This window comes from Caretta caretta, chromosome 6 (genome assembly GCF_965140235.1).
Source record: "Caretta caretta isolate rCarCar2 chromosome 6, rCarCar1.hap1, whole genome shotgun sequence".
NCBI classification, from domain to species: domain Eukaryota; kingdom Metazoa; phylum Chordata; order Testudines; family Cheloniidae; genus Caretta; species Caretta caretta.
This window is the reverse complement of record NC_134211.1, coordinates 130,019,611-130,042,123: the sequence shown is the minus strand read 5'-3', so window position 1 is coordinate 130,042,123 and position 22,513 is coordinate 130,019,611. Positions and strand designations below refer to the sequence as shown.

At 47.7% G+C, this 22,513-nt stretch overlaps 2 protein-coding genes across 8 annotated transcripts in view; both read left to right on the top strand.

Annotated features, from left to right (window-relative positions):
• The window catches only part of TOGARAM1 (TOG array regulator of axonemal microtubules 1), an 86,254-nt gene extending 77,509 nt beyond the window's left edge, over window positions 1-8,745 (top strand). Inside the window, exons 20-22 of the mRNA XM_048852021.2 lie at window positions 439-658; window positions 2,160-2,246; window positions 7,557-8,745. Of these exons, the coding sequence (XP_048707978.2) occupies window positions 439-658; window positions 2,160-2,246; window positions 7,557-7,810 (561 nt within the window). The 3' untranslated portion in view covers window positions 7,811-8,745. The remainder of the gene's footprint in view (window positions 1-438; window positions 659-2,159; window positions 2,247-7,556) is intronic.
• Window positions 8,746-12,869: 4,124 nt separating this feature from the next.
• Window positions 12,870-22,513, top strand: part of PRPF39 (pre-mRNA processing factor 39) — a 40,218-nt gene continuing 30,574 nt past the window's right edge. Inside the window, exons 1-4 of one of the 7 annotated variants that reach the window (XM_075130030.1) lie at window positions 12,882-13,020; window positions 14,470-14,547; window positions 20,254-20,611; window positions 21,849-21,974. In XM_075130030.1, the coding sequence (XP_074986131.1) occupies window positions 20,288-20,611; window positions 21,849-21,974 (450 nt within the window). In that variant the 5' untranslated portion in view covers window positions 12,882-13,020; window positions 14,470-14,547; window positions 20,254-20,287. Of the gene's footprint in view, window positions 13,021-13,928; window positions 14,035-14,469; window positions 14,548-20,253; window positions 20,612-21,846; window positions 22,493-22,513 lie in introns of those variants that run through there. The other 6 variants (XM_075130031.1, XM_048852187.2, XM_048852190.2 and 3 more) reach the window with 6 other exon arrangements.

Here is a 22,513-nt window from a genome sequence, read left to right as displayed (position 1 = left end):
TGTGGTAGCACGTAGGGGTTGAAATCATAGACCAAGGCCCCATGGTGTTAACACTGCACAGACATGTCTCTGAAATGCTATGGGAGGGGGATGCTCTATTCTTCTCACGCAAAATCTAGGGATTCAGTCTATTTCAATGGGTAGCCTTGTTTAAAAACAACAGTAGCACAGAAAATACGGCTATCAGATCAAAAGTTACAGAAGGCTGGTTTAACCTTATTGTGTTGTCTGGGAACGACTAGAATACATATGAACTGAGATAAAATTGAATTCTATACAGTATAAAAATATCAAACTCCATTTTACCTTGGTAAAAAGGATACAATCCCAGATGACTGCACATCAAAATTTTGTTTGGGTAAAATGTACCACTCAAGTTACTGTGTGAGAAAACATGAAACTTCTCTAACTCCTGTGATATTTGTATGCTTTTTTCAGATCTTTGACGCTTTCAAGTCTCGCTTACATGACTCCAACAGCAAAGTAAATCAGGTAGCTCTAGAGACAATGTACAAGATGATTCCTTTGCTGAAAGATAACTTATCACCTGTTATCAACATGTTGATTCCAGCCATGGTAGACAACAACCTGAACTCCAAGAATCCAGGGATCTATGCTGCTGCCACAAATGTTATTCAAGCTCTTTGTCAACATTTAGGTAATTAACTGTTGAAGTAGCCAGTCTTTATAAAACTGTTCCTACCAAGCCATTGTATATGTGTGGTGGGTAGGAGGTTTGAGGCCTTGGCTACACTTGCGAGTTACAGTGCAGTAAAGCCACCCAGAGCGCTGTACCTCACCCCCCATCCACACTGGCAAGGCATGTACAGCGCTGTGTCTCCGCGGCTACAGCGCTGCTGGTACTCCACCTCCGAGAGGATTAACAACTGTTGCGCATTGGCTGAGACGCTCCAGTTCCAGTGTAAACGGGGAATATCGTTATTACACACTGATTGACCTCCGGAAACTCCCCATAATCCTTTTAATTTAATTGTGAACTCTGGACACGGAAGTGCCGTTTCAAAGCTCAGTTTCGGAGGGGGGCTGCTTATCAAAAAAACCCACACAGCTGCTGTTTGCTTTGAATGAGTGAGAGGCAGGCAGGGGGGCTCCGTTTGGAGTGCTGACAGCTAATGTTTGCTTGAAGGGGGGGGGGGCGTCCTGTTTCTGAAAGCTGCTTATCTCATCTATCTATGCCGTTTGCTTTCAGTGAGAGAGAGAGAGGCGCGGGAGGGAGCGGGGCCTGTACTTACAGGACAGCAACCGGACGCATTCTCAGCACCCCAAAAAACCCACACTCTCTCTCCCCCCATGCTCCCTGTCACACTCCACCCCCCCCCCCATTTGAAAAGCACGTTGCAGCCACTTGAATGCTGGGATAGCTGCCCATAATGCACCGCTCCCAAGGCAGCTGCAAATGTGAACACCACAGTGCGCTGGCAGCTGTCAGTGTGGACAGACTGCAGCGCTTTCCCTACTCAGCGGTACGAAGGTGGGTTTAACTCTCAGCGCTGTACATCTGTAAGTGTAGCCAAGGCCTGAGTATATTGATATGCTGAGCATAGATTGACTTTGGTGACTGTTAGGAAGTGTGAAAAAACAGAGGCTATCCATTACCTTTTTCACTTTGCACATTCACATCTCTTAGGCTGTTTGCCCTGATCAGTCCTACACAGCACATAAAATGATGCAACAATGTTGCTGTAAGTCAATTTATATAAGTCAGGAAGGGCCCAGTCCTGCAAATTGAGGAACACCTGCTGAGATGGCTGAGTGCCCCTAACTGTAATGGCTTTTATAGCATTTAAAAGTGTTAAGCAACTTTGAGGACTAGGCCAATGGGCAGTAATGTAGATGTTCGTGGCCTTAGCTGCCATGTACATTTCTAACTCTGCAGTAATGTAGTAGTTAGTCCTTACAAGAAATCAGTTCTCTTGTAGCTATTCATAAAAATTCACAAGTTAAAATAATTCTTTGATCTTCAGAATTTATTAAAATAAAACTGCTGAACCAAAGTGACTTAAGGTAGAAAGTTTCTTTTTTTTCACTGAACTGAAGATTTTCTTTTATAAAGTCGTTTTAACTTGCCTACATACTTTACTGTTGTATAAATGTGATTATTCTGATGGTTTTTAACATTTTTTATTCTTTGAATTTAGATAATTACTTGCTTCTCCAACCATTCTGCACAAAGGCCCAGTTTTTGAATGGAAAAGCAAAACAAGACATGACTGAAAAGCTTGCTGGTAAAGTTACATATTGCTTTGCAAATTCACTTTTACTTGTATTCCGTTTTCATTCGCCAAACTCACTTCTTGATGCAAGTGGTTATGTTTGTCACAACAACAAGAGTATCGCATTTGGCACAAATGCCCTGCAGCCACAGAAATCATGCGCATGGCTCATGCAGTGATTCTCATGCTGCATGTTCTCTGTCAGAAGAAACAGTATTTTTAAGCCAAAGGAGCAGACACATTAGTTGGTCAGATACTCCTGCAAAGGGGGCCATATAATAACCTAAACGGCAGAGTGGTAGCCGTGTTAGTCTGTATTAGCAAAAACAACGAAGAGTACTTGTGGCACCTTGGAGACTAACAAATTCATTAGGGCATAAGCTTCCGTGGGCTACAACCCACTTCATCAGATGCATGCAGTGGAAAATACAGTAGGAAGATATATATACATAGTACATGAAAAGATGGGGGTTGCCTTACCAATTCTAATGAGACAATTCCATTAAAGTGGGCTATTATCAACATGAGGAAAAATCACTTTTGTAGTGGTAATCAGGGTGGCCCATTTCAAATAGTTGACAAGAAGGTGTGAATAACAGTAGGGGGACGTTAGCATGGGAGAATTAGTTTTTAGTTTTCGTAATGACCCATCCACTCCCAGTCTTTATTCAGGCCTAATTTGATGTTGTCCAGTTAGCAAATTAATTCCAGTTCTGCAGTTTCTTGTTGGAGTCTGTTTTTGAAGTTTTTTTGGTGAAGAATTGCCACTTTTAAGTCTGTTATTGAGTGTCCAGGGAGCTTGAAGTGTTCTCCGACTGCTCCCTGGACACTCAATAACAGACTTAAAAGTGGCAATTCTTCAACAAAAAAACTTCAAAAACAGACTCCAACGAGAAACTGCAGAATGTAAGGCACTGGGTTGCGGTGGCTCTGGTCAGAACCACTGACGGGCTGTTAAAAGTCCCATCAGTGGTGCTGCCCGGTTAAGACAGGCTAGTCCCTACCTGTTCTGACACCACGCTGTGCCCTGGAAGCAGCCAGCAGCAGGTCTGGCTCCTAGGCAGGGAGGCCACGGGACTCTGTGCACTACCCATGCCCCAAGCACTGGCTCTGCACTCCCATTGGCTGGGAAGAACTACAATTAATGCTCAGGGTGAGTAACTCTCCTTCCCCTCTTGTATCAGGTTTGCAACAGTCTTCTACCCCTTAGCTGCAGAGGGTCTCCACAGTCCTTTCACTAGGGTATGGGAAGAGTCCTTCCACCCCTCATAGCTAGCCCTCTTACCAGCTTCTGACCATAGACCTTTGTAGACTTATTCCCGAGGCCCCTATCAGGAGAAAACTGCAGCCATGGCTGCTGTTCTTCAGATTTGCCTGCAGAGAGACTGTTCTCTCTTCCAAGTCTTTCTCCCATTGACACAGTGGTTTGGCTTTTATATCTTACTAGTTTTCACAGCAGGCCTTGCTCTCAGCCTGTTATTGCACAGTCCTTGAAGACGAAAGATATCACACTGCCTCATGCTACAGGAGACCCAGGCCCAGTAACAGGCATAGTGGGCTGCATTTCCTCTGAAAGGGGTCAGCACACTCTGTTACTGGATCTTAATCTAGTAGCATATTATTTTTTTTAAAATAATGTATTAGATAGATGCCCTGGACATGATGATTTAGACAGAATAGACTTGTAAGTGTACCTCACCCTGGAAACAGTTGTCTTGTGTATGGCTGGATTCACATTTCTAGATCTTCTCACTAACATTGTTAAAATATTGTTAGGAAGATAAATGACAATAGCAGCGATAACAGCAACACCCAAGCCAAGTGTTACCAAACTAAGATTCATTAATTATGCTCTCCATAATGACCAGATTTTCAACGTGGCTGAAAATCAGATTTAAAAGTTGCCCCCTCAGTGTTCATATACCAATTGGGCAGATAATGTCTCTTATAGCTTCATTGTGGTCCCACATCACGTTTAATAGTTTAGGAGTATAGTTTCAAATTCATTGGCTGTACATTTCCTATCACCTATAACAAAACACCTAAAGCTTGTACTGCAGTTTGAGATTATATTCTTTAATACGAAATGAGAGGGGGGAGATGGGTGTTGCATAAGTATAATCATGAATATCTGGCTGAATTATCTTTTGTTATCACTACTCTAAAGGAGGTGGGAGATCATTAGACTAATCCAGCGGTTCTCAAACTGTGGGTCAGGACCCCATTTCAATGGGGTCACCAGGGCTGGCCTCAGGCTTGCTAGGGCTTGAGGCTGAAGCCAAGGTCTGAGCCCCACCACCCTGGCTGGAAACCAAAGCCTGAGCCCCACTGCTTGGGATCAAAGCTGAAGTCCAAGGACTTCTGCCCTGAATGATGGGGCTCAGACTTTTCACAGAATCATAGAATATAAGGGTTGGAAGGGACCTCAGGAGGTCATCTAGTCCAACCCCCTGCTCAAAGCAGGACCAATCCCCAACTGAATTATCCCAGCCAGGGCTTTGTCAAGCCTGACCTTAAAGACTTCTAAGGAAGGAGATTCTACCATCTCCCTAGGTATCGCATTCCAGTGTTTCACCACCCTCCTAGTGAAAAAGTTTTTCCTAATATCCAACCTAAACCTCCCCCACTGCAACTTGAGACCATTACTCCTCGTTCTGTCATCTGCTACCACTGAGAACAGTCTAGAGCCATCCTCTTTGGAACCCCCTTTCAAGTAGTTGAAAGCAGCTATCAAATCTCCCCTCATTCTTCTCTTCCGCAGACTAAACAATCCCAGTTCCCTCAGCCTCTCCTCAGAAGTCATGTGTTCCAGTCCCCTAATCATTTTTGTTGCCCTCCGCTGGACTCTCTCCAATTTGTCTACATCCTTCTTGTAGTGTGGGGCCCAAAACTGGACACAGTACTCCAGATGAGGCCTCACCAATGTCGAATAGAGGGGAACGATCACATCCCTCAATCTGCTGGCAGTTCCCCTACTTATACAGCCCAAAATGCCATTGGCCTTCTTGGCAACAAGGGCACACTGCTGACTCATATCCAGCTTCTTGTCCACTGTAACCCCTAGGTCCTTTTCTGCCGAACTGCTGCCGAGCCATTTGGTCCCTAGTCTGTAGCGGTGCATGGGATTCTTCCGTCCTAAGTGCAGAACTCTGCACTTGTCCTTGTTGAACCTCATCAGATTTCTTTTGGCCCAATCCTCTAATTGTCTAGGGCCCTCTGTATCCTATCCCTACCCTCCAGCACATCTACCTCTCCTCCGAGTTTAGTGTCATCTGCAAACTTGCTGAGGGTGCAATCCACACCATCCTCCAGGTCATTTATAAAGATATTGAACAAAACCGGCCCGAGGACCGACCTTTTGGGCACTCCACTTGATACTGGCTGCCAACTAGACATGGAGCCATTGATCGCTACCTGTTGAGCCCGGCAATCTAGCCAGCTTTCTATCCACCTTATAGTCCATTCATCCAGCCCATACTTCTTTAACTTGCTGGCAAGAATACTGTGGGAGACGGTGTCAAAAGCTTTGCTAAAGTGTCTTTGGCCCCGCTGTCCAGGAGGCTGGGCTTGGACTTTGGCCCCCTTGTTAGGGGTGGTGGAGCTCAGGCTTCAGCCCACCCTCCTGGGGTCATATAGTAATTTTTGTTATCAGAACTTTGAGATCCCTGCTATTAGCTTAGATGGTCACAGACGCAACCCCATGCTCTGGGTGTTCCAAGTCTCTGACTGTGAGAAGCTGGGATTGGATGACAGGGGATGGATCACTTGATAGTTATCTGTTCTGTTCATTCCCGCTGAAGTATCTGGCATTGGCCACTGTCAGAAGACAGAATACTGGGCTAGATGGCCTTTCTTATACATTTTACATGTGAAGCTGAATTTCCAGCACATTTGTGTATCAGGTTGTGTTGTTTTTTTTTTTCCCCGTGAGGGTGGTGGTGGTGATCTAGTAAAATTAATGGCACTATATAGCTATCCATTCTGGTGACGAGATGAAAATATGCCTGTAATATTTATGCTTTGAAGTTGTTAAATCTTAAGTAGGGAAATTATTTTATTTATGGGTATTTATATTAGAGGGCTTCTGTACTGCCACAGTGTTTTTAGTTCTATCTGTTATGCCCAAGTGTTGCAGAATGTGTGGAACTCTGTCAGGTTTCTCAGAAGAGTGGTGTAAGGGACTGTGGAAGACTCTGTGATGGCCTAGCTAGGGAAGAACGCTTTCTCGTGCAGACAGTTACTATCGGTCAGTGTCGGACATGAGGAACCGCTCAAAACCAGTCCTCAGCCGGTCTTGACTGCCTTGTGTGGCCCCTTGCCAGTAGAGGAGCACAACCCCTTAGTAATTATACATGAGCTAATAATGTTAAGTGTATATTGATGCCTGCTATCCACCCCTTCGTGGGACTCCGTCCCAGGCATTGCTCCGGTGCACTGGGCTCTCTGCCTCCGTGACAGCAACGCTTGGAGTCCCTTACCTTCAATCAAGCCAATAATTTGCCGCTTTTGAGCCTCGCTTTTTTGAAGCACCCCTGCCAGGCCTCCCAGGGCTAGAACAGAACAAGTGGGTTAGAGTGACAGCATCACCTCACTCCTTTGTCTTCTAGCCACAAACTACTCAGAGACCTTCCTCTTGTAAAACGTTTGGTGCGATTTATTGATAATGTTCTCCCCAGCACCCTTACCAACTTCTGCAGATCTGTATTGATAAAAGCATACACTCCTTAGCTCACCTCAGTGAGCCAAGACAGGTGGAGAGAAGATATCTTCCTGCTCAGAGATCTCTCTGGGCTCTGACCTTGAAAAACCTGGCAGTCTTTCTTTCTCTTTGAGCGCTTCCTTCCTATGCCTTTTCTACCTCTTTAGTAATGGGCTAATTAGCTGTTGGGGCTCTCCTGGGACCATCCCAATCTATCAATTAGACCCAGCTTTACTGCTGAGGTTTACTTGGGAGTGATTTAATTGGTGACCCACTGATCAGCATGCAGGTACAGCTGCCGTTGTCCAGCGCTCTGTCAGTTATCCTAACACGCACACTGCAAAACTGATACATAATGATGAGAAAAGGAAGTTATAACAACCCAACCTCAAAATGTATCCTCCTTTTCTAGGTTTATCTGACATCATTTTTTAATGAATGGTTACAATTATTAACTTGTGCTAGATGGATATAACTTTTAAAAAGCCTCTGAGGGGGAGATGATTGTCAAGCGATACTATTTAAATTGGATTCACAGAGGTCATGGTATTTGCAAAGAAAATACAAATAATATACTACAACATGGTAATTACAGTTGTATTGTGTTCTCTTAATTCTTTCAGATCTTGTTATGGAGCTATACCCACGGAAGCCTCATGCTATAGAGCAGAAAGTTTTAGTTGTCCTATGGCATCTCTTAGGAAACATGACAAACAGTGGCTCGCTACCGGGAGCTGGAGGAAATATTCGGACAGCTACAGCTAAATTATCAAAAGCACTTTTTGCACAAATGGGTCAAAGCCTGTTAATCCAGGCTGCATCTCAGCCACCACACATCAAAAAGAATTTAGAAGAATTTCTTGATATAGCTACCTAAAATAAACGGTGTGTGTGTGTGTGTAGCTCAGTCAATACATACACTATATGACAGACTGATACCTGTTTACATGAAGACAAGTGAAACAGTTCTAAAGTTGCTTTTCACAGTGCCTGCACTTTCATGTAGAAAACTAGAATGGCTGCCTTTATTGACAACCTGTAGAGCACCCCACTGTCCTGAGCCAGCACATGTACACCAAATCAGTATAACACTCATGAACTGTCCTCACCAGTGTTGCTTGCAGGCCACATGGAAGTATCTAAGGTCTTTAAAGAGAAGTCAGTCCTGCTCATTTGCACTCTTCTTTAGAAATTACAGCACAGTACCCTGTATGTAATAATAAATATGAAATTTGTAATGAATAATATACTTTTTATTATGTAATCATGTTCTGACATGTTTTCTCACTTAGCCTTACTTACGTAAGTGGAAAAAAATCCTTGAGTGATGTATATGGTACCAAGAACAGGGGTTTCTGTGACATTTGTGAAAAATATGTATTTCTTAAATCAGTCCACTTATGATTGTGCAGTATTAGCTTACTATTGCTCCTGTTACATTGATGTAACATTTGTTCGACAGTTGGGCATAATCAGCTGCACAGATGTAAAATTTTAACAGGTTATAATGAAGCATGATGACAAAAAAAAAATTAGGAACTTTTTACAGATTTTGAAATACACATTTGTCTTAAAAAAAATTTCCAGGTGGTGAATGTAACTTCCGTAGTTTTGTTTAAAAACACTAAATTTAATCTTTATCTGTCAAATATTTATAAAGGTGTTATCTCTCAGCCCAGGTGTGTAATTCTCAACAACATAGTGCCACGTCTTCAATAGCTTTTTTCAGAGTTCTCCGGCTACAGGTACTGTACTCATTTTAAAAAGAAAAAGGAATGTTATAAAAAAATAAATGGATTTATTTCTGTAAAAGTGTGACATGATGTTTCACTCAAAAACTCTCTCTCTTTGTTGGATGCAAAAACAAAATCATTTATGGACAACTAAACATACAACAAAGACTAGTGTTATCTGTAAAGTTCTGGTTTACACTGGGTATCATGAGAGGATGAATGTTACCATGAAGCAAGGTTCTGTTTCATGGGCAAATAGTGCTAAAAAGTTAAGATGGTTAAAAGTGTAAAACTCTATTTTCCACCTCAAATTGTGAGCTCAAGGAAACCGTACAAATAGTTCTTTTGTGTCCACTTCAGTTACAGATATAGCTGGAGCTAAATTAAGTGTGGAAAATTAGTTGTAGATATTATTTCTGACAGGATTTTCATTCCCCACCTTTAGCTCCTTAGCACAAGCCTCTCAGCTCTTAATGAATGTTTACTTCCAAGGGGAGTGGGAGCAGGGAAGAGTATGAGCCTACTGGCCACACATCATCCACTGCCAGTTGTACATACAGCGATCTGAATGTTCCTTTAACTGCTATTAGTACTTGCATTGTAGCAGCTAGGGTCCCCAGTCACCGATGGGGGCTCATTGTTCGGTACTGTACAGAAACAACAAAAATGATAGGGTCTGAATTAGCTGTTACCACTCAAGAGAGAGATCTTGGAGTCACTGTGGACAGTTCTCTGAAAACATCCACTGAATGTGCAGCGGCAGTCAAAAAAGCAAACAATGTTGGGAATCATTAGGAAAGGGATAAATAAGTCAGAGTATCATAATGACTCTTTATAAATCCCTAGTATGCCCACATCTTGAATACTGCGTGCAGATCTGGTTGCCTCATCTCAAAAGATATATTAAAATTGGAAAAAGGTTCAGAAAAAGGCAACAAAAATTATTAGGGATATGGAACAGCTGCCATATGAGGAGAGATTAATAAGACTGGGACTTTTCATCTAGGAAAAGAGACAACTAAGGGGGAATATGATAGAGGTCTATAAACTCATGACGTGTGGAGAAAGTTAAATAAGGAAGCATTATTTACTCCTTCTCATAACACAAGAACTAGGGGTCACCAGATGAAATAAATAGGCAGCAGGTCTAAAACAAATGAAAGGAAGTATTTCTTCACACAATGCACAGTCAACTTGTGGAACTCGATGCCAAGGTATGCTGTGAAGGCCAAGACTAAACCAGTGTTCAAAAAAGAACTAGATAAGCTCATGGAGGATAGGTCCATCAATGGCTATTAGCCAGGATGAGCAGGGATGCAAAACCAAGCTCTGAAGTGCCCCTAGCCTCTGTTTGCCAGAAGCTGGGAATAGGGAACAGGGGCCATGATCACTTGATTACCTGTTCTGTTCATTCCCTATGAAGTACCTGGCATTGGCTACTGTCGGGAGACAGGTTACTGGGCTAAATGGATCATTGATCTGACTCAGTATGGCTATTCTTATGTTCTTAAAAATGCAGTCCCTGCCCCAAAGGGCTTACAACCTAAGTATAAGAAAGATGACAACTTGATGGGGAGAGTACAGGCAAACAATGAGACTACTGGTCAGCATGACAAACAGTGGGTACAGCTCCCTGGCCGTGTGGAAGGCTTACTACTACTGTTGCCTGGTTTTCACAGGTTTAGCAGCAGACTGCAGTAGTTGAGTGTTTTCTCACAAACCCTTGCTCCGTATGACTGCAGAACACAGGTGGAAGGGCAGTGGAAGTGTGGGCACTTCAGGGAGCCTGGTGGAAGCGGGCCCAGGGTTGGGGCGGCCTAGTGGTAGTGGAGCCAAGGACTTGTGGGGGAGGGAGCTGGCGGGAGCAGGATTGTGGGGAGCAGGGGCCAGGGCCATGGGGGGAGCTAGTGGGAGAGCGGGGCCCAGGGCCGTGAGGGAGCTGGGGGGGAGCTGGCAGGAGGCTGAGGGGAGTGGGGCCCAAGGCCATGGGGGGAGAGCAGGGCCGTGGGCATGGGGGACCTGGCAGTAGCGGGGCCCAGGGCTGTGTGGGAGCTGGCAGGGGGCTACGGGGAGTGGGGCCCAAGGCCATGGGGGGGAGCAGGGCCGCGGGCAGGGGGCTGAGGGGAGCGGGGCCCAAGGCCATGGGGGGGCCCAGGGCCGTGAGCGGGCGGGGGGCTAAGGGGAGCGGGGCCCAGGGCGGGAGCGGGCGGGGGGGCTGGCGGGAGCGGGGCCCAAGGCCGTGGGGGGGGGGCTGGGGGGAGCGGGGGTGGGAGCGGGTGGGGGGCAGGGCTGTGGGCGGGACCCAAGGCCGTGGGGGGGGGAGCAGAGCTGTGGGCAGCAGCTGGCGGGGGGCTGGCGGGAGCGGGGCCCAAGGCCGTGGGGGGGGAGCAGAGCTGTGGGCACCTGCTGGCGGGGGGCTGGCGGGAGCGGGGCCCAAGGCCATGCGGGGGGCCCGGGTGGGGGGCTGAGGGGGGCGAGGACGGGGTCTGACGGGGGGCTGGTGGGAGCGGGGCCCAAGGCCATGGGGGGGCCGGGGAGGGAGCGAGCGGGGGGCTGAGGGGTGCGGGGCCGGGGGCTGGCGGGAGCGGGGCCCAAGGCCAGGGGGGGCTGAGGGGAGCGGGGCCTAAGGCCAGGGGGAGCAGGGGCGGGAGCTGACGGGGGGCTGGCGGGAGCGGGGCCCAAGGCCATGGGGGGGGCCGGGGCAAGGGGGGGCGGGGGGCTGAGGGGAGCGGGGGCGGGAGCGGGGCCCAAGGCCGGGGGGGCTGGGGGGGAGCAGAGCTGTGGGCAGCAGCTGGCGGGGGGCTGGTGGGAGCGGGGCCCAAAGCCATGGGGGGGGCCCGGGGTGGGGGCTGGGGGGAGCGGGGGTGGGAGCGGGCGGGGGGCAGGGCCGTGGGCGGGAGCGGGCGGGGGGCTGAGGGGAGCGGGGCCCAAGGCCGTGGGGGGGAGCAGAGCTGTGGGCAGCAGCTGGCGGGGGCTGGCGGGAGCGGGGCCCAAGGCCATGGGGGGGGCCCGGGGCGAGGGGGAGCGGGGGTGGGCGGGGGCTGAGGGGAGCGGGGTCCAAGGCCGTGGGGGGGCCGGGGCAGGGACTGGGGGGAGCGGGGGTGGGAGCGGGGGTGGGAGCGGGCGGGGGACTGAGTGGGGCGGGGCCCAAGGCCGTGGGGGGGGTGGCGGGAGCGGGGCCCAAGGCCATGGGGGGGCCCGGGGAGGGAGCGGGCGGGGCCGAGGGCTGGCGGGAGCGGGGCCCAAGGCCATGGGGGGGCCCGGGGAGGGAGCGGGCGGGGGCTGACGGGGGGGTGGCGGGAGCGGGGCCCAAGGCCATGGGGGGGCCCGGGGAGGGAGCGGGGGCTGACGGGGGGGTGGCGGGAGCAGGACCCAAGGCCATGGGGGGAGCGGGAGCGGGCGGGGGGCTGAGGGGAGCGGGGCCTAAGGCCAGGGGGAGCGGGGGCAGGGGCTGACGGGGGGGTGGCGGGAGCGGGGCCCAAGGCCATGGGGGGGCCCGGGGAGGGAGCGGGGGCTGACGGGGGGGGTGGCGGGAGCAGGACCCAAGGCCATGGGGGGAGCGGGAGCGGGCGGGGGGCTGACGGGAGCAGGACCCAAGGCCATGGGGGGAGCGGGGGCGGGCGGGAGGCTGAGGGGAGCGGGGCCCAAGGCCGTGGGGGGCGGGCCGGGAGCGGGCGGGGGGCTGACGGGAGCGGGGCCCAAGGCCGTGGGGGGCGGGCCGGGAGCGGGCGGGGGGCTGACGGGAGCGGGGCCCAAGGCCATGGGGGGAGCGGGAGCGGGCGGGGGGCTGACGGGAGCGGGGCCCAAGGCCATGGGGGGAGCGGGGGCGGGCGGGAGGCTGACGGGAGCGGGGCCCAAGGCCGTGGGGGGAGCGGGGGCGGGCGGGAGGCTGACGGGAGCGGGGCCCAAGGCCGTGGGGGGAGCGGGAGCGAGGCTGAGGGGAGCGGGGCCCAAGGCCGTGGGGGGGGCCGGGGCCTTGGGGGGGGAGCGGGGGGGGGCGCCCTGGCGTGAGGCGGCACGTCGGCCCCCGCCGGCTCGGCACGTGGCGCACCACCGCCGCTGAGCCCGGCCAGCGGGAGGGGTGGAGCCAATACCCAAGCCCCGCGCTGGGATGGCGCATGCGCACAGCAAAGGTCGAGGGCGCTGGCGCGTGCCTTCTATGGGAGAGGCGACGGGCAGCCTCTGTCTGTGGCCTTCGGCGCATGCGTAGCGATTCTCCGTCGCCTTTAGGGGTGGTGGCGCCTGCGCAGGCACGTTTCGGAAGGGCTGGCACGCATGCGTAGTGCGCGCTCCCGCAGGGTCTGGCAGAGGCGGTGCGGCCGCAGGAGGCCTATGGCACAGAACCTCGCGCCGGGTCAGTGCCGGGCTGGGGCGCGCGGGAGCAGCGCGGTGTGAGCCTCGGCCGGGGCGCGCGTGGGCAACGGGGAGGGCAGCGGGGCGCGCGCCTGGGGGACGCGGGGGAACTGCGGGGAGGCGCCTGGAGTACGGTGGGGGCAGCGGGAGGGGGCGTCTGTGGAACCGGGGGGGCGGGGCGCCTGCGGAATGGGGGGAGAATTGAGGAGGACCGGGGGGGGAGTAGCGGGGGGCGGGGCGCTTGGGGAATGGGGGGGGAATTGAGGAGGAGCCGGGGGGGGCGTAGCGGGGGGCGGGGCGCCTGAGGAATGGGGTATGTCTGTGGAAGCGGGGGGGGCGCCTGGGGAATGGGGGGGGAATTGAGGAGGACCGGGGGGGGAGTAGCGGGGGGCGGGGCGCTTGGGGAATGGGGGGGGAATTGAGGAGGAGCCGGGGGGGCGTAGCGGGGGGCGGGGCGCCTGAGGAATGGGGTATGTCTGTGGAAGCGGGGGGGGCGCCTGGGGAATGGGGGGGGGAATTGAGGAGGACTGGGGGGAGGTTCTGCGAAACGGGGGGGGGCGTAGCGGGGGGCGGGGCGCCTGGAGAAGGGGGGGAATTGAGGGCTGGGGGGTTTCTGTGGAACTGGGGGGGGCGCCTGGGGAATGGGTCGCAGCGGAAGGGGGACTTTGTGGGGGGGGGCGCCTGCCGTATGGGGGGGAATTGAGGAGGACCGGAGGCGTCTGTGGAACTGGGGGGAGGCCCTGCTGAATCAGGGAGGAGTAGTGGGGGCCGGGCGCCTGGGCAATGGGGGGCAGCGGAGGGGGGACTTTGTGGGGGGCGCCTGGGGAATGGGGGGCAGTGGAGGGGGGACTTTGGGGGAACGGCGGGAAGGCGGCAAAATTTACTGACTCTCTGTGCCGCATCAGACAATCTTCCCAAGTTGGAGAGCTGGGATGGGCCTGCCAGGGCTCGGGGCTTCTGTCCCCCTGGAGGCATCTGTCGGGGCCCTGCTCCTGCTGAAGCCCAAGGCTGGCAGGTGGGCCCCGCAGGCGGAAGCCTCAAGATCCCCTTCCCCACCACTCTGGCTGCAAGGCAGAGATCCGGAGCTCCCGCGCTCTCCACTCTGCTCCCCGCGGCCCCCTCCCCACCCCCAAAAGCTGCAGAATGGGGAGGCGGGGGGCTCTGCCAGCCACACTTAAACTGTAAAAGAGCTGCGTGTGGCTCAGGAGCTGCAGTTTGGTCACCCCTGTTATATACCATACTCGTGTAACCGCTTACAAACATTTAAGGTGTTTTGGTTTTTTTGAGTTTGCTAAGATTGTGTATTCAAGCTCCAACTGGTAACATCTGTTTCCCTTCAACAATATAGTCTGTACTGTACTGACAGTTCACAGTGTTACTTTTTCATTATGTGTTGGAAAGGAGTGGTCAAACATTCAACTTCCCCTTGAAATTCCACTTTGATTTTCAGTGACGTTTTTTAACTGATCACAGTACTGAATGGATATCTTCAAGAGGCCTAAGAAATATTATGAATATTCTGCATACGGTAAATAACTTTGTGTGTGTTTTGAGGTTGAATTAATCCCAGAGAAACGTTTAATAAGTGATATTGTGTAGGACCTACAGTGTGTTTTAGTCCACTCTAGATCAGCATGTGCAGTAATTTTTCACTTCATCAACAAATTCTATTTGTGTAGCTTTTTGACGTTCTTAATAATATTGGTAAACAAATTTTCTCCTTAAACAGAGGGAAAATGTTACTGTATGGAAGAAGAAATAATTAGTATAGAGATTGTATTTGCATTCTTGCAGGGTGGAGATTCTTTAAAAAATACATGAATGAGATCAGTTTTAAAGCTGCTTAAAATGATTGAATTTTGCAAGTGGGTTTTATTTCTCTTAAAATGGCATTTTTAGTTCCAAAGTCAACAGCTTCTCAATAGTAACTGGTACCACATGGCGACAGAAGCATGGAGACCATGTGTGAGGAAAAGGCACATCTCTGGAACTTCCCCCTCCCCCCCCCCCCCCCAAAAAAAAATCTGCTTCCAGAACGCATGTATTCTAGGATTTTGGTGTTCTAATGCAGCAGCACTGATTATGTTGAATGTTTTAAAGGAAAACTACAGTGTAATAGTCTAATTGCTGTGTAATTTCAAGGAGAAAGTTTTAGTCTAAAATATGTTGGACACTAGATATTAATTACTCAAAACCAGATTCTGATGAGTTGTTTGCGCTGTTCTGGTGATGATGTAGCCATATATCAGCTCAAATGGTGCACAGTAGTGAATCTCATCACCAAATCCAAGAGGAGAATCCCTATGCCCTATATATTTATTGGCTTCCTCTCCCTCCCTGTGAGCTCCACAGAGAGGATGATCTGTCACTACCAAAACTTGAGCTCCTACTCTGCTCCTAAGCCACTGCTCTGCCCCAGCACTTGTCTACTCTTGTTTTGCAAGTTAAAAATAAAATGGCTAGTAGATTTTAAGCACTTATAAAAGAATATGATGGCTTAGTTCACTACTTCTATTTTTTAAAACAAGTTAATATTGCAGTTGAAATTGCGAAATCACTCGAGTATGCTATATATTGGCAAAATGGAAACTTAGTAATCAGTCTCTTAATAGATTGACCATCTTCTACCAAAGTCTTTTATACTGTAATAGATATGGTATAGTATGCTGTGCAGTGTAGTAATGGAATTTTACAAAACTATTTGTATCGTACAAATGCTGCATTTTTTCTCAAAGGTTTTCTACATTATAATATGTGCCCTTTTTGATGCCAGGGACCTTTATGATTGAGAATTTTACAAATAATATGTGTATTTCAAGCTATTTGGAAAATGTTACTGAAGTAATGCTTTCCTAGACCATTATGTGAATAAAGTGGTAATCCTGAGTACCCTTACTAATAACCCCTAACCAGCAAGCTGGTTTGCAACACTGTAGAAAGAGAGGGAGTGACCACTACAGTTAAGCATGCTTACCTTGCAGTCTTTACCCCTTGTTTTTCCAAGATTAGGCAAAAATGGTGTAAGAGTGAAAAATACTTTTCCAATTTAAAAATAAAACAAAGCCAAAAACAAAAAAACCCACATGTGAACATTGTGGATATTCTATTGCTTGAAATACCCTGAAAGCAAGTTGAAAGTGAAACTTAGCATGGAGTTACCATCCTTACTTGGAAATGCCTTCGTTCTGGAGAGAATTGATTGAGTTATGAACCTTTGACAATCACATGCAATACACCTTTTGGGGTGCAGTTTGCTCAAAGACTCTTTTCTCAGAAACTTAGGGCTGACTGAGAGTTTACATTAACCCAGTGCTTTTCCCTTGCACTCTTGTCCAGCAGTCTGTCTGGGCCTTTGCTTGATGCTTCTGGTATCAAGGTCTTTTCCAGCAGGACACAAAAGCCTGGCTATAATTCATTCAGCCAGCCTGTCTGTAATTTGCAGTTCTCCAGTATGGTCAGTGGCAAGGGCAGATAGGGCTTGACCTCTGTAACCACCTGGGTGTGATTACTGTGACCTCAATTTAAAATACAGGCCTTTTGAAAGGGGCATGGAGGGTAAGGGCTGAAATGTTTTTCTGGAGTATTATGAAAAAAAGCTGTCCGCTCCATGCTCTTAACTGTCTCTACTACAAGACTGTATGGTAGTCCCTCCCAGAGATAATTTCACTCCTTTTAAAATTTACTGACATGCTCATGCTTGTAGACAAAATACACAAGGTGAAGGATACATGCAGTCTTTTACAGGCAAGAGAAACAAGGGGCTTTAAAATGAAAAATACAGTTATCTTATACTAAGAGTCATAAGTATTGTGGCTGGGTATCAGGCCCAGTCAGTAATGCAGTGATCTATATGTGGCAGACTTTTGCTTATACTGTATTCACCATAGACAGAATCATTGTAAGTATCGTCAGGTTTAGACATACTCATTTGACAGTTCCACTGAACACCGTTCAGAGGATCCAAAAAGCAGCCCTTTTCTGGTATGCCGTGTATCAACCATGTCAGCCTTTTCACACTACTCCGCAGTCGGATTTGTGTTGGTGCTTTCTGGAAAATTTGGGCAGCTGTCTCACACAGTCTCAGCTGCTGGTGCCAGAGACACAGGACTCTGTTTTCTTCACTGGTGCAGTATGCTTTCTGTCTAGGCTTTTTCTGTTGTACTTCTCAACATGGTATCTGAGCATTTACTTATTGAATTGAATACACAGTTTTTTGTTTCTCCCTCCCAAGTCACAGGAATTCTAGGTTCAAGAAGTGGGTTTTAGATTTCATTTTGAATGTGCTGAGGGTGGCTGGAATATTCTCCCACAGAAAGGGACCTGAGAGATGGTAGGACTTGCCAGCCCAGTCGTATGTATGTTGACAGTCCTATCTGGAACTTGGTTACATCTGCAGTTGGTACTCCCTTGCTGATAAATCAGCTGGAAACGTATAGCTGCAGTTTTAGGAACAACGTGTTAATTTTTGTTACAGCCTGGCTACAAACTCAAGGTCGGTCTACACTACAGATTTATGTCAGTATAACTGTCGCTCAGGGGTATGGAAATCCGCACCCCTGAGTGATGCAGATATATTAAGAATGCCTGGTGCAGACAGCTTTATGTTGACAGGAGGGCTTCTCCTGTTGACATAGCTACTGACTCTTGGGGAGGTGGAGTATCTATGCCAACGGGAGAGACTCTCCCGTTGGCATAGGTAGCATCTTCACTAAGTGCTGTATGTGTAGATAAGCCCACAGTTAAAATTTGTAGACTGATTCCCCCCCTCCACCCCCAATACTTTAGACCTAGGAAGTCTAGGAGCATCACCTCCTGATTGCAGGTTTTGGAGTCATGTTTGTTACCATCAAGCTGGTATAAAATCTACAGCTGCTTTGAAGGATTGGGCATGGATTGTGCATGTGAAGGAAGGAAAGGTCCCTCAGGCTGAAAAGATAGGTATAGAAAACCGAGCCTGGACAATATCCGGAGTTCCTACCTTAGAGGAGAGCCATATTAGTTAGTTTCTTGCCATATTAGTTAGTTTCTTGTTGAGGATGAGGTAGCATAGGAGAGAATGCATCTGTTTTAATTGAAAAGAGGAATACTCCTTGAGTGGGGTATGTTTCCAGTGGGGTCCTGCGGGGATCAGATCTTGACCCCCTGGCTGTTTAACATTTTTATCAGTGACCTGAAAGAAAACATAAAACCATCACTAAAAGTTCTCAGAAGACCCAAAAAGTGGGGGAGTGGTATATAATGAAGTTCTGGTGCCCACGGTTCAACAAAGATGTTGATAAATTGGAGAGGGTTCAGAGAAGAGCCATGATGATAATGGAAGGTTTAGAAAAGATGCCTTTTAGTGATAGACTCAAGGAGCTCAATCTGTTTAGCTTAACAGAGAGAAGGTTAAAGGATGGCTTGATTAATCTGTAAGTATGTACATGGGAAACCCATTTAATAATGGGTTTTTCATTCTAGCAGAGAAAGGTATAACAATCTAATGCCAGATGTTGAAGCTAGACAAAGGCATAAATTCTTAATGGTGAGAGTAATTAAGAAACAATTTACCAAGAGTTGATGTGGATTCTTCATCACTGTGAATTTTTAAATCAAGATTGGCTGTTTTTCTAAAAGATCAGCTCTAGGAATTATTTTGGGGCAGTTCTCTGGCCTGTGTTATACAGGAGGTCAGACTAGGTGGTTGCAATGGTCCCTCCCGGCCTTGGAATCTATGAAACTCTAGTGATAAAGTCCATTATTACTAGGGAGCTGATTGGGTTCTTCTGACTTTGGACTGATCTCCCGTTGGGTTCAGAGAAAGATAAATGCGGGATCCTTGAGATCTAGACCTCTCTTGTAAGGGGCTTGGATGCAGCAGAGACAGAGCAGCAAGCAAAGATGCAGCATGCTGCTTAGTTGTGCCAGGCAAGTGTCTGGTGTGGGCTGGTTTGGGCCGCTTCACTTGGCGGGAATATCAAGGACGCAGAGTGGGAGGACGGATGAATCCCTCCTGGAGGACTAGGGAGAAGCTTCTGTCTTGTGAATTTTGCCTGGAAGAAAGTCTGTGTGGCAGGGTCTGGACCGAATCTTTTTTGCGACCCTATGTTGTTTGATCCTGTCTAGCCAGCTTCAGGCCTGATGGAATGTGTTGCTGATGGTGGTAATTTTTTTCTTGGGGAAATCATAGTTTGAGCTAATTCATCTAGAAGTTACAGTTGATGATATACTTTGGGGTGTAACTGGAATATAGTATTCTGTATTAACTAGCAGTAGTAAATTGACTTAAACAGATATTTTATACAGGGTAAAATACCTCAACCTCTTACAAGGAAATTGCAGTGGTTGGTTCTAATACCTGGATCACTACATGGGATATTTACAAAAGATGTTGCAGCTGACTCTCCCCAAAAGTCTAGAAATACCCATCACTGTCAGTGTTTCTGTAAATATGAATGGTGCTAGTGAGTGTGGAAAGTCTAAGTTTGTGACCAAGCAGATGAATGCGTGAGGCATTTAGGAGGCTTTCTCAGATGGTTGAAAGTAAACTGTTCAAGTATAACTAGAGAGACAAGGTGAGTAAGGTAATCTCTTTTATTGGACTAACTTCTGTTGGTGAGAAAGACGTCTTTCGAGCTTACACAGAGCTCTTCTTCAGCTTAGCTCTGTGTGAGCTTGAAAACTTCTCTCTCGCCAACAGAAGTTTGTCCAGTAAAAGATAGGTGAGGTAATATCTTGTCTCTAATATTCTGGGACCAACATAGTTACCACACTTCATTCAAGTATAATTCTTTATCTAACTTGGATTAATCCATGGCCAGTCATGTTGCACAGCTAGAGATTGTTCCATTGTTGGTTAAAATCCTTTTTGTTTCTGAAGGCTGCAGGCTTCTGTGAACTTTCTTCTTTGGTTTTACATAGCAGTACAGAAGAGTCAGATTAAATCAGTTAATTTAAAAAATACTGGATGTACCTGAGAACACAGTTGCCAGCTCTTTTACTTGCAGTGAGATACTGAGCATTCCTTTTCATTTCATCAGAGGCAACATAGCAGTTTATTGGTTATTTAATAATGTTTTACTGCTAAAAGAGGATATGTTCTTACAAGCAAATGGAACTGATTATAAATCATCTTCCTGTAGTTCAGTTGAATTACATGGAATGTTTTGCTACACCAAGTAGGACAATTTAAAAATTGACAGCTAAATTGTACTGGCATCTGGAAGATGGTAACCTTTAATCTGTATTTCCACAGGATATCATTCAACAGAACAACATTAACAGCAGCTATGCAGAACTCAGATCATACAGAGGATGACTGTAACCTAAGTAATGACAACACAGTCAACAGCACTGACGCAGCAGGAGAGCAGCTTACGGACTTCAGTACAGAGATTATGAGTGTCACAGAGATGGAACAGTCTCCCGATAGCTCTCCTGATGTAGATGAGGAGACCACACAAGAGAGTGGAATACCAGATATTCACAGTTTACACACGACTGATGTTGAGGCTCATTTCCCTCCTGAATATGAGAAGTTCTGGAAAGTGGTAGAGGAGAATCCCCAGGATTTCACAGGCTGGGTATATCTGCTGCAGTACGTAGAGCAGGAGGTTAGTACATCTTTTTCCCCAAAATGCATAGAAGGATGAATTAAGGCATTGTCTTCTGATTGCAGTCTTGAATTTAAAGTTGTATTTCGGTCCCTAGCAAATATTGTTTCAAGACAGTGGTTTTGGATTTCTACTGTACTACTGGGCCGTGTTCTTTCTTAAGGGTATAAGCTCTGACTTCAGTTCTCAAATCTCTGTGCTTTATGCATGTTGAATTCTAGCCCCTTAAAAAAGGAGACATAAGAGAGGCCATTTTGGGTCAGACCAGTGGTCCATCTAGCACAGTATCCTGTCTCTTGACAGTGGGTAAGGCCAGATGCTTCAGATGGAATGAACAGAACAGGACAGTTATTGAGTGATCCAGCCCTGACTTCTTCAGTCATGGGTTAGGGACAATCGGAGCATGGGAACACTGCAGCTCTGGCCAATTTTCATGGCCAGTTGTGATTGTACCATGTCCTCAACTAGTTGAGAGGAAAGAATAAAGATGATTAAGTCTTGAGAGCACTAATATTGTGAAACTTTCTAATTAGATTTTTAAAATAGCGTTGTTATACCTTGTAAAATCCTTTTAAAGAGCAGCTCCACCTAGCTACAAAGACATACTCATTTTACTTGCATTACAATCAAGCTAGTAGATGAATATTGCTTGTCCAGCACTTAGCACTCAGATAATGATTTACACCCACCTTCTAAGTGTTACTGCTGATGCAGGTTGTAATGCAGACATCAGATACTAACAGATAATGGCTTTTTCTCAGTCTGTTTATAAAAGTTCAAATGCTAGCCTAGTTTTGTGTGAAACTTTTTGTTTCCGTGGCTTGATGAGTTATATAGATGTCGTTGTCTATAGAATCACTGAAAACCTGGAGCCCTTCTGACAGCTAGTTGAGGTCTGGAACATCTGTCTAAAGAATCAAGTGCAGTGGCTGAGGTGAAAAGAAGCAGGTTCTGACTGAAGATGCTAGCAGAGTAGTGTGGGAATACTTAAGCTGTGCCTGCTTGCATCTTTGTAGACCTGTAACTTAAGTTAGCTTAGGTCTTAGTGTTGTAATTATTTGTGCTCATGTATATTCAAAGTTATTTATAAAACTACTGAAAAGCACGTGCTATTACGACATGGCTTTCTATGTTTGAATTGGAATGGTGCCCTCCATGTAAGTTTCAAATAACTAGAGAAGAGCATGAATTCTTTCTCAAGAATTTAAGTTATAGTTTTGTTGTATATTTCTTACAGAACCACTTGCTGGCTGCCAGGAAAGCATTTGACAGATTTTTCACACATTATCCATATTGCTATGGATATTGGAAAAAGTATGCAGACCTTGAAAAGCGACATGACAACATTAAACAGTCTGATGAGGTACGTTGGTAGCTGGATATAGCTATCACCATTTGGTCCTGTAAGCCAAATGATGACTAAACCACTGCAAGTCATTTTGGCTGCCAGTACCTACCATATATGGTCAGATTTATAGGGATTTTGTTTGCATTTGTCACTTTTTTTGTGGCATTTGTAGCTAATATTTTCTCTCTTTGTTGGCAGGTGCGTTAAACCTCTACAGTTTGTCAAGCTTTGCAGTGCAAGCCTCTGTATTACACTGCAGCTTAACAAGTAGGGCAGGGCTTTTCTGTCACTTACATTTATTTCTCATTTTCAAAACAATATAGTTGGTTTGCTGGTCACAATTGCTACATCTTATTGCATTTTTGGTCAGACGCTGTCAATGATGCTCTAATGGGTCTGTGCCCTATGGTCTGTACCCCAAAGCCTGCCCACACAACCTGGTCAGAATGCAGGGACCGCTGCGCTTTGAAGATCAAGACTCTGCACGTGGAGATCAGAACATTGCCATGTTCTATCCAACCTCCACCCAAATGGTAATGGTAGATTATTTAAAC